Source organism: Danaus plexippus, chromosome 4, assembly GCF_018135715.1.
Source record: "Danaus plexippus chromosome 4, MEX_DaPlex, whole genome shotgun sequence".
Taxonomy (NCBI): domain Eukaryota; kingdom Metazoa; phylum Arthropoda; class Insecta; order Lepidoptera; family Nymphalidae; genus Danaus; species Danaus plexippus.
In genome coordinates, this window is record NC_083538.1 from 4,655,583 (window position 1) to 4,668,651 (window position 13,069).

The 13,069-nt window shown below is 32.7% G+C and overlaps 1 protein-coding gene across 1 annotated transcript in view; it reads right to left on the bottom strand.

Annotated features, from left to right (window-relative positions):
- The window catches only part of LOC116768309 (uncharacterized), a 57,119-nt gene that overhangs the window by 1,883 nt on the left and 42,167 nt on the right, over positions 1–13,069 (bottom strand). The window contains exons 6-11 of the mRNA XM_061526286.1: positions 2,603–2,817; positions 2,113–2,245; positions 1,305–1,435; positions 917–1,225; positions 380–679; positions 60–295 (exon numbers count right to left, since the gene is read on the bottom strand). Of these exons, the coding sequence (XP_061382270.1) occupies positions 60–295; positions 380–679; positions 917–1,225; positions 1,305–1,435; positions 2,113–2,245; positions 2,603–2,817 (1,324 nt within the window). The remainder of the gene's footprint in view (positions 1–59; positions 296–379; positions 680–916; positions 1,226–1,304; positions 1,436–2,112; positions 2,246–2,602; positions 2,818–13,069) is intronic.

Below are 13,069 nucleotides of genomic sequence, written 5' to 3' on the forward strand. Positions count from 1 at the left end.
CTGTAACGAACAATTAACTGTATTCCTTTAAGAACTGAATAAATGTTGTGCAAACGAACCTTGAGGCCATTTCCTCTGGAGTCTCTTCTATTTCCAGCACCCAGCTGACCGAGTCGTGTTTCTCTACGACCCCCTTGACTGCGGGGAGCGGGGGCGAGTCCGGGGCGGGGGAGGATGCGGGGGAGGGCGGAGTCTCCGGCCCGGGGGACGCAGACCGCCCGGAGTCACCTGAGGAAGTGCGCGTGCGCATCGGAGTACGCTCAATGTAGCCGCCACCGGCTAACAGCGATACCACCTGGCGATGAACGTTATATAAAGATCAGTCCATCATAATTAGCGTTTTCTATGTTATTGGGTATAATGATACAAATGAACTAACCTGCGACTTCTGCCTCAGTTTGTATCTGAGTTCCTCGTTGAGCGCGGCGAGTCTGTTGGCGCGGTCCCTGTCCCTGGCGGCTATCTCTCCCAGCCTCCTGTTCTCGTCTCTCAGCCTGTCGGCCTCCCTCTGTCTCGCGGCCGCTCTCTCCCTGAGCTCCTCCGCCGCGTGTCTCGCTGAACATGCCTCCCTCTCGGCCGCAATCCTCCGCTGCCTCTCCGCCGGCAGCTCGGATCTCGCGTCACGTAGGGACGATAACTCAGCGTTCTTTAATTCTATCACCGCCCGCAATGATAGCACCTGGAATTAACCGATATCTTATATATTAACTGTTCATGCTAATAACCGCTATGACGACTACTATACATAGAACAGCTTATTTGGTAAAACAACTAGAACGTATGTGCCATAGGTCGCATGTTCGAATCTTGATTGCGTTGATGAATTAACTTAACTTAAAATTGTTTTAACTCGTGATTGATGTCAACTTATACATGTCTCTTATTAATAATGAAATGTCTCAATGACCAAACCGACCTCAGCTGCCAGTTCAGTGGCATCCGAGCTAAGTTCCTCTTTGGATCTCAGTCCCATGTCGTACTCCTCGACCTCGCTGTACACCGGGTCGCAGGCCGCGTCGCACGTGTTGTACGACTTGTTGGTGGACTTGTCGCGCGACGAGTCGTTCGACCTGTTGGCCGACTTGTCCGAGGCACGTGATTTAGCACGTTCCACCTCAGACCGCGCCGCTTCCAATTGTGCACGGAGAGTTCGCTCGATCTCACTGTGTGAATGCAGCCGAGATCTGCTCTCAGCTACTTCTTGTTTAAGCGTATCTATTGTATCCTGTAATAGAAAATATATTATTTATATAACTTAAACGATTTGATTATATATATTTTTTTAATTTTGCCTTCAGTAATACCTTTAACCCCTTAACATCTTTCGCCAGAGCCGACACCTCTTCAAAGTGAGCGGCCTGGAGTCGCGAGTTAGCTTCTTCCTTTGACGACACTTCCATCTCCAGCTCTGAGATCTTGGTCAAGCATTCTGCGACTGATAAGATAGAAATAGTACATATCAAATGAGCTGAGAACTCAAAGTAAAACACGATTCCAATTGCAGCACGATTACCAATTACCGCTTATCAACGAATTGCGTAAAAATTAATATTTTTTTGCATATACTCGCATTTATTACGAAAATATGATGTTGGCTAATGATTGTCTGTGTAATGAATAGAAAGAGTTGTATTTTTTATGTTATCAAGATTATTATAAATAGCTTTAGTTCAGCGAGTATTTCATTAAAAGATGACTACTGATAATAATATAAAATTTTTAACAGTAGGAACTATAAGTACTTAATAACCATGGGTGAATTATGCCCGCATGTCTAGGATAGGTCCAAGATGAACCACCCACTCTCTCTGGTACTGATTTCCAAGCCACTAGGACCAATAGTTGTAGCCAAATCGTAAAAAGTTACAGACCTTATTGATTGGACGATTTGACTATCATAATTGATATTTAATTGTACAGTTGAATTATGCCATGACTACAACATGCAATAGACAGCAAAAATAATTCGTGTTCTACGAAGACAGGTTCTTTCTGGCAAAAAGGACTATGAATCACTGTAATTTTTTTGGCATATTTTTTGCATCATCTGATCAAATCAAATCAAAATCAAATCTGGAGTGGAAGTCAAACGTAATATTTTGTTGTACATACTGGTGTCTAGGTCCTTCTGTGCTCGCTGCTGTCTGTCTCTGTCGGCCCTGGCCGCGGCGCTGCGCTCTGCTGCAGCCATCGACCGCCACCGCTCCGCCTCCTGCTGCCATGACCCACCATTCAGAGCATCCAACTGGAATGAGGAAACATACTTTAATATAACATTAATGTTTCATTACAATAATCTCGACAACCGCTGATAAAATGACAAATACCTTAATAAAACTTTTTAGTTTTCGATAGCATATATATTCCATAAATTTGGATGTTATTGGTGGGTGGAAATTATATGATTTTATCTGTACGTGTTACATATTAAATGTCTATCAGAAACTTTATTAGGAAGCGGCAAATACCCAAATATAGCATCAAAGTCAGGCCACAAAAACTATGATGCTGATTTATACAAATTAAATCGTCAATTCACTAAAGTACAGAGAAATAATATTTAATTATTTACAAATTGTTAATTGTTTTTGTGTGAACTTACCCTAAAAACCAAATATTGCACAAGTACACCCAACGCTTCAACGCCTTTAGCAGCGTGTGCTAATGCGGCGGATTGTTCCCGCGGTTGAGGTGGTATCGCAGCGGTAAGCGGAGCGGGTAACGGGGCGGGTAGCGGTGCGGGCGGCGAGCGTACGGGCTGCGGTGTCTGCACTCGCTTGCCTCGTGGCCCAACCGCAGCCGTCACTCGCGGCGGCTCTGCAATGTAAACATAACATTAAAACTCCATAAAGACAATAAAATAATTCAAATGGATCTTTGAAGCCGTTTTCCTGCTAATGATAATAAACATTTTCTGTACCGTCTAAACCACAGCTGATAGAACAACGCTTTACGTCGATGTGAGTTAATAAATCATCGAGCACCAATGAAAGCTCTCGTCGTTCGCGCCTTGATATTTGCTTTATTAATTACAAAGTATGGAGATGGATTTAAAAAACTAGAACGCTTCCCGGGTCTGTTCTCGAATTGCACAACATAATTCTCACGATACAAAGTAACAATGAGACTTCTGATCTTACAATGGGATACAATACAGCAAACAAATATGTGTTTCTCACTGTCGATTTTATCAGATTCAGAAATAGCTTTGTTTAGTTGAATCTTCATACAAATGACTGCTATCAGGGACATTTATCTACCCCGCATTTAATGGGGGCGATGTTACAGGATGTTATGTTATTTTTTATGATGACAACTAATTAATAGTTCTGCAGTTATTAGAGGAGACGAATGTTATATCTTAGTTCAGACTTCTTGAATTAGAAACAACAGGACTTATTTTGTTACTACTTATACAGTCTCCTGGCATACATCCATAGTTCCATCTTTCATGGCATCATATTCTAGGTATAAATTCTTTAACATAGGACTTCTTTAGTGATAATTCAAATCGTTATTCAACAGTATACCGAAAAGGGCGGCCCTTGCTAAGTACGTCACAGAGAAATCGTGAACATGTACGAATATTAATCAACTTACTTTCAAATGTGGTAGTTGTAAGTATATGAAGTATGTTCAGTCCTATACTATACATGGATTAACGAGATGTTGCATACCATTTCTTTGGGACAACATTACCAACACTTTCCTTCTTTGCAAGGGAAATCATTATAAATCTTGTATACTTATAGCAAGTTTTATATCAGTTCCTAGATCAGACGTAGAATAATCCACACTATAAAACATCGTTAAACTTATATCTACCTACAGGTAGCGTTAACAATATGAAGAATTTCATTAAAAATAATAAAATTCGAAAGATAGAAAATATTTATACAATTGATTATTCGCATAGAGTTGTTGTAACCATTTTCATTTCTTCAGATCTAATATTGTAAACTCTTAAATGAATATCGAACCATTAATATCGATTAAGCGAAATCGATATAAAATTATTTTTCGATATGATTCAAAATAGAGAGAAACGAAATAGGAACATTTGTTTGTTTATTTAAAATAGAATACCATAAAATCAATTTGTATTCGGAATGATAATAATGAGAGTGTTTAAAAAACTTGTATCCCCATAATTCCCACGGTCCATTGGCTGTTCCTGTTCATGCGTCATTAACCGCTAGATCCGAAGCCCACTTCCGCTACCATAATAAAAAAATAACATCTTTTATAATCTGTATACAAAAACTCTATGACCATCTTCTGTTTTTTTTTTATCTGTGTAATATAGTATGATCTCATATTATTGTTAATACGCGGTAGAGCGTAATAACAATAATTTAAATTATAAATATAATTCAAATTGTCATAACCGAAATTCGTTCTGACTATATTTTATTAATATTTGATTTTTTTATGAAAAAATAATTTTGTTCATCAAACTGTACTGGAGTGTGGTAACTCATTTATAGTACTATAGTTAGTAATACCGTGAAATCCAAAAATCATATAAATTAATTATTCAATTTGACGTCTCAATAATTTGGAGTGGCCGCGGCGGGTGAGTCGGCGCGTGGGCATCAATTTAGACAAGTGAAACGACGAATTAACAAACAGTCAGGGATGCCATTACTATACAAAGGACAATACCTATTCATGTGGCTACTTTGTACATGTACATCGGTTACATTTCGTAGAAAATGCCACATGATTGAAGATAACGGACAATTGTTTTAATGTAAATTTGGTAATATGTATTATATTCTATGCTAATATAATAAAACGCACTTTATAAGATGAAGATTGCAATACATCAAGAAGATAAGAGTTAAAGTTACCAAAAACAGGGGTCGTCTAAATTTTACAGAAAGTCACTTTAATAAGGTCTCAGAATTTCGTAGAACTCGAATGGATGGACAAAATTAAACTTAACTAAGCTAAGCTAAATTTATAATTAATTTTATTAAGTACGACGAATTATTTATTCTACACTATTACGCCTTCTTAACTGAAGACATTTGAATTTCTGAACAAAATATTCTTTCGCAATATTCGCAAAGATACTGTCATTGAATTGTCAAATGACCTTTTTATTATTTTGTAACTTTACTAACTGGATACGGGCGATTTGACTTTTCTGAAAAGTGAACATTGAAACAGCACCTGTCATAAACCGCTTCCTATTAGAAGGAAAGAAAATTGTTTTTATTGTAAAATAAGGTTTATTAATATAACTTAATATTTAATAGTCTTATATATTATATAATTAAAATTATGTATTTTACTATTTAAAGACATAACTTGCTGTTTGGTAAGTGTCCATTCGTATTTACGCTCATCATAACTGTCGGTATGTGACCTTCTTTTATAATTACCAATGCGGAATAAGGTTGCTGACAAGACTATTCTATATTTTATGATGTGTGACCATAATTTAAAAAAAATATTGTGTTCATAAAGAATAAAATAGTTTTATTCTAGAAGATCTATTTTTCTTTTCTTTTATTACATTTAAATTGAGTTATGCGGTAACCCTAATTTTTTTAGCCAACATAACACACGCCCACGCAAGTTCTTATCACGTCCACATTATACGTCATATTGTAATATATAGCAATCTCTTTCACCAGACCTTTTGGATTCTAAGGGCTGATGGCTTTTTTTAATGTAAGACAATTTTATAACATGTCCACACAAAAAAAATTTAAAGGATCATATAAAGCTATTCAAGGTCGTGTGAAAATACAGAACTTTTTTTTGGCTTCTATTTAACACATACACAAAAAAAAAGTAATATAAGCCTGGTAAATAAAAAATATGATCTGATGTTAATAGTACACAAATAATTTATTTTAAAACACTATTTTATATTTTAAAATAAATTTGAAGGTTTAAACTACACACGTGAAAATGTCACTAAATAAATATTCTAGAATGATACCAATCTTTTTGTACGTGAGTACCAATGTTTTTTTTTAGTTTCATACCTTCTTATATTTAAACAGAATTCATTCTTTAATGTTTATTGAAAGTTATTTCAGATTTCTGTTTAATAAACATGATCTCTCTTTCATTTTATGAGATTGAAATGAATCTTTAATTTATAGCTATGTTATTTTTTTTTATATCGTCGAAAGTTAATTATATACGCAACTCAATTAAAATTAATCTTAGCTTTGAATTATCGAACTGGTTTTGAAAGTGACAAATAAAAAACGTTACATAAGTATATATAAAATTTCAATTACAAATAACCTCACTCACATTATAAATGCGAAATACGATGTTCTATCGTGAAATTGGAATAATTTTAATTACATCAAGCGATAAACACTCGATAGGTTTTTATGTATTACGTAATACGAATTACGTGACCGGTGTCATTAAAAAAAAGGTTTTAGTGTTCCATAAAATCATAATAATTGATTGATTTAGAAAAAAAAATAATTTCAGAACGTTGCTTATGTTATGTAATTCGATATATTACTTCCATTTAAACTTTCAAAAATACACATTTTAATATCAAGTCGGACATTTTGAATAAAATATGACAATTAAATTATATGTATTACATTGTAATGAATTATTTTTAATACACGTTGAATACAATACTAGAATCAGTAGTACAATGTACTACTATACCACTCTTAAGTAGGGTATAGGTTTAACGGTCTGTGATATGCGATGAGAATATCAACACAATCAACTCATTACCACCTGGAGAGTACGTGGTGTGTAGTTTTCCTTATTATATACACGGGTATTGTTTTTTATACAAGAAGTACTTCTTGTATTTAAAAGGTTATTTGTACGAACACTTTATATGCCCTTGTCATGTTGGCAGCAATGTCATTATGTCTAAAATGAATAGATTATATTATTACGTTGGCAAAATTATCTTTCATTTTGATTACACGAAAAAAAATACAAAGTTCATTGACTCACATGACGTGTTGGTCTTGGTTAAACATAATTACGTCGTTAAAAATTAATGCCACTGAGCTGTTACTGTCATTGAAATGAGCATAAAATTTATAAACAATTTGATGTAACAAAAAAATAATTTAGGATATTACTTAAGTTACTACAACAGAATATATTAAAGCTGATTTATTTTCAGGTAGAAACACAGTTCACAAAATTATAGATGAAAGTTTACGAATATAGTCAGGACGCCTACCACACGTTTGTACCGTCACACTACACACTAAGCGTTCCCCGTTTCTGATTCAATAACTTACGTTTATACTTAATGAGCGTAGATTTGCAACCACAATCGTTATCTAATATGAAGCTTTCAAGAATAATTTTAATTATTATCCGTAAATATTTGTAAGGTGTAAGTCTATTAATTACGTAATACTATATAAAATCCCCATTAAATATACATATATAGGACATCAGAATTACGTAAAGATTATAGAATATTCCATATTTCCGTTACTTACGTATGTTTTCTATGAAATTATATGCCATTTCTTTATATATTAAGTATAAATTAATATTTCTATGAAATTAATACGTAAGTCCTTGCTAACGAAGTTACGGGAATTAACGTTATCGTAATAGAAAATAACTAAGAGTGAAACAGTTAACCAAAATAAACTTTTCTCTGAAACTAATAAATAAAATGCATTGTCATTCGGAATAGTCCAATAACCATCAAGTACCAGCTCTATAAATACTATAATCCATTCTCTCCGTCTAGCGTGTAGTGAACACATCTAAAATTAGTGAGTCTGTATGTATGTCAGGGGGCCGAATCCCGCCGGCCCTAAAAGGGTCAACGCTGGACAACTGTCACTGTACACAGAACATCAATCGAGATATCAGTGTTACAAAAATCACTCCATTCTTAATATATTCTCAATGTTTTCAATATAAAAATGTTGTATTTAAATGATGTATAGTTTGATTCTTGTGATAATCGTTCATCTTGTTGGACAGTACCTTGGTCTTTCATTAAAACCTCTTAGTATCATGAGTCATCCGCAGTAAAAGTCACTAATAAAGCTGTCATCTGACGACGACTACAAAAGCATATTATCCCAGTTTCTCGGAATTCAAGCAAATCTAAATATTCACGACTGTATACAAGATTGATTGTTAAAACAACCAAAAATCGATTAATACATATCTATTTTTAAATTATCATAGAATCGAAATATTTTAATGAAAACGCGATGTAAATAAAATTAACCGTTAAAAAGCTTCGACCAATTTTAACGAGCGCGGTATCGATTTCCTGTGCACGTTAACAAATTAACGTCGATAAACGGACATATAAAAAGTAATTTTATAGTTAATTTTTAATAAATATTTATGATATAAAAAAAATTAATGAAAGTAAAAAAAATACCATAAAAAATATTAGACGTTTGACATTTATATTAAACTAAATGCAAATGTCAGTTCATTGGCAAAAGTTGACAGCCACCTGAGCTGGTGGTTCGCTTTAGGTATGATGAATAAGCGTTTAATTCCGTTTATCCCAAAGACAAACAACTGTAAAGGGCTAAAACTGAATCACTCGTCTTTGAACCTGCCGCTATATATTATATTACAAAAGCACCGGTAATTGGCTGAATTTAATTGCACATTTTGTCACAGGATGATATCATGATCTTAAACGTGTAAAATGTAAACAAGATTTCACGTTTGCTCCTCTATGTAATCTTTATCCCAACAATTTTATTATTCATGGAAATACTGCAGTTGCAGAAGTTACACAAGCAAATCGTTTTATAATTATTATGTCATCAAGGCATGATAAAAAGTGTCGTAAAGATTTTAATCTTATGCGAATCCCTTTGTTTTTTATTACCTACAAGACTTAATTTTTAAATAAAATTTATTTATATTTATATGTGTGTGTGTTTTCACTACAATATTAATTATATTAGCTTACGAAGAATTAAGAGCACTGTCATTCGTGAGAAAACAGAAGGTATAAGTTAGGACGAAAGGGAAACTAGACTTGTTTTCAAGATCTAAAATTAAAAAGGAAAAGTTGTTAATGTGATGTGAATTCTCATTATTTTTAATAAAAATATCGTAAAGTTTTTCTTGTATATAATGTCAACCGTACACAAGCGACGTCCGAAAACGATGAAGATATTATTCAAAGTTACTTCATAAAGAAACCCTTATAAAACGGTGTTGTGTGAAAATTCAAGGGGTAGTTATAAACTTGACTTTTTCTTAGCAACATTCAACCGAATGACCTCGATAAAGAACGGACATACATTCTGCTTGGCATGCGTCCAATATACCTAGTAAAATTGTTAGACAAACGGCCAAATTTATTTTAAATATCAGCTAGTGCCAAGCCCTTGCGAATCGCCCTTTATACAAACTATTTAATATTGATAAAGCTTTTAACACTTTAAGTATTGCCTTATATAGGTTATGTGGACACATTTAAGGATAGCGTTCAAAAACTATACTAAACATTAAAACATATTATCTATTAATTAAACCGATACATTTGAAAACACAATATCTTTTTAGTAATAAGAATATATAATTTTCAATATTCGATTATTCTCTCGTCCACGTCAGAGATAACTATAACAGATTATAGCCCTTAAAATACATATTATTTTTTAATACAGATTTGACTTTTTCAAAAGCGAGGTTAAGGAATATAACAATGGCATAACCAACAATTAACAAGACAAGGTTGAGAGCATTTCACGACTCACAATCACGCCAGGCCGCAACCAAAACCAACATATATATCATTGTAATTTTTACGATAAATACACATGCAAATAAAGTACGTATCGTCGAGAGATTATACTATTTATTTAAGATTCTAGACAGATATATAAAAATACCATGACCAAAAATATGAATGCCTTAAATTATATCGTATTTTTAAATTCATTAACATATTTTAAGTAGTTATTTATCGGATTTAACTCGACCTTAGAAAACAATTTCATATGAAACGAAGAATTTTCTGGAAATCCATTTCTTTCAGCTTCATTTAACACACTTCTACTAGACGTAATATTCTAACTTTCATTACTTTGATTTTGTATTAATTCAAATTTCGATTTCGATTTATTTTTTAAATATAAAAATTATTATAGAGATGTACCAAAGAGCTAATTACTGGTGTTTTATTGTTGGATAAAACAACACAACAAAGGAAATGGTACGCTTACACTTGCACTATTATTAATGTCACTATTCCGCAAATTATACGAGCTACGTCTTGATGTGTACAAATTTATTAAATTATTTTACGTACATTTATTCTTCTATATAACAATTTCAATGAATGAATTCTATATGTTCGCAAAATTGTATTTTAAATTCTCGTATGTAATCTCTTGAAGTATTCGAAATTCGAAATTATTAACATGTTATAGCAAATCATACTCTATATCAGTAATAATAAAACATAAAATGGTATGCGAATTAATTCATTGTCATACATTAAACGCATTCTATTAATGAAAGCATATTAAATATTAATGAATGTAGACGTTACGGAAAAAGTTTAAATTCTTTATATGATAATGAAATAATTAAATAATTACTTTAGATATATTCTATGTAATGCATAAACAAAGTGGCTGATATTATAAAGGCAGGTTTATTCATGTGTATGTATGTTTTGTAATCAATCATGCAATAACTACTGAACCGTCTCGGCTTCAAATTTAAATATAAATAGATATAAACACTATTACTGTATTAAACACAGGGTACTTAAATTGCGAAGAATCCCATCTACAGATCTCAAGAGAATAATGCCGAATAAGAAATAGTAATTATATATCTGTGTTAATATTAACATTAAATGTATATAACTAGCGTATTTTATTATGAAAAATACAAAAGCTTTTTACACACTATGACAAATGTTCATATGCTATCAACAACTTTTAAACCAAGTATTCCAAGGCTGTATTCAATCGATAATATAACTTCGTGTTTATGCGAACTGTACTTGAAAGTTAATATCAATAACAAATTAAATAAAGTTTATTTTAATGTCTAAAAAATTTATATTGAATGAAAAAAAAATTGTAATTAATGAAATTAAAACAAAAAACTCATAACCGAATTAATTTTTAATGAGTGAATAAATTCACTAACCTCGCCCGTCCACAAACATTTGAGGATATTAGTCTAGCTCATTTTGAACAGCGGGGTCAATCCAGTCACCGGCACTTCATACATCAACATTATGTACAACCAAACGTTTTGCAAACAAACTATCATACGTGTGTTCACAGTCACGGTATACGTAAGACTGAGCTACTCCACAAGCTCGACTCCCTTACCTCCATCAAGAAACCAGATCGCCACAAACATTTTTCACTAATTAAACAAACGTTTACTTAATACCATTTATAATTAGAATTATCTAAGAAAGTTAACGTGTGACATGTAAGCATCTGTGATGTGGCTCATAGCTGTGATAACTGTGGCTCGATCAGGTATAAACAAATATCAACAACATTAATTCATAATCGTATTTAAGTGTTTTTATTTATTTTATATAAGAAACATAGGAAGATATAGAAAATAATTATATATACAACGCGTGAGCATTTCCCTTTTGAACCGATAGTTCATTCAACTATCGTGGAAAGTCGGCAACAGATAAGAAAACATCGTCTAATGCTTTTTAGATTGATGTTTCATCTATTGTTGAGTTCCCAGTTCATAACTAGGTAATATGGAGTCTTTTGATTATTATATGTACATGAAACAATACAAATTCAACTACAGAGCTTCAAGAACTTTCATAAATTTATTAAAAAGCTCAGATTAAATATATAGGACCATAAAGTCTTTATATATTTTTATATTATATTGTTTCGACTGAGACTATCTATAAAACCTCCTTAAAGAAAAACTTCTCTGGTCGCTACTCTTTTAAGATAAATTTAAGATATCAAAGTAAAATCTTATATATTATACAAAAACATTAATAACTAAACAATATATAATTAATTTCCTAACTATTTCCAATAATTCATTAGGATTCAAATCAAATTGTAGACCGGATGGGAACAGGAGAACGTTCCCCATAAAGGTCGTACGTGTACAATCGACCACGTCAAGGACATGGTGCAATGCATATCACACATTAATGCACCTTAATAACATACTAATAGAGGTTACTATGCCAACATACAAACTACAGGTTAATACTGTTGCTGTTTATTTTTTGGTTTTTGTCATGTATTATAGCGATCTTCGACAGTGAAACCAAGAGAAATAACAACGCAAAAAGACAGGCAAAACGTGGGAGTTGATAAAAAACAGTTTTTAAAATTAAACATAAAATTTTAGACCAAAAAAATCTATATGTTCATATATATATATATAAAACTATACATTATTTGAGATTCAGAACGTCCCATATAACAGAAACACATTAATATATCCTAACATAAAACAGTGACCGGAAGTCATTTATGACTTGAAAGGTATGTAAGTAAGTGCTTTGACTACTGCATATCCGTTTAGTTCCGGATAAACATTGTTTACATATTGCATATTAACCTTTATAACGTACATCATAGAGTTGAAAAGACATTGATTCAGTATTGGATAGTACATTTCATATACGCATTGTTTGAAATTACTCTTTACCGGCACTGTCTCTTTAGTCCATAACAAATTCTAATACAATTCTAAAATAGGGAATCGTTTGGTAATTTTTTTCTTTAAATATGAATAAAGACAACTTCAGTCTTTAATTCGAACCTAATATTATTAAATACTAAAATAATAGTCGGAATCTCGAAAGATTTGACGTTTATGATAAACTAAGTCATCTGAATAGTTTTGTAACCAATTTTTTCGGGTCCCACGACTTCTCCTTCATCAGATCTTAATCAAAATATACAAAATACACATCCCCCAACATACATACGTTAGATGGTATTAAAACCGCCCATCTTTACAGTTGGTAAAAAAACCCGTCTCGGTCCGCTGCACGCATCTAACACAGCATACATATGCATGGCATGGAAACCCGACTTTCTTCGCACTTAGAACGGTTTTAACAAGCTGAGTATTTTAG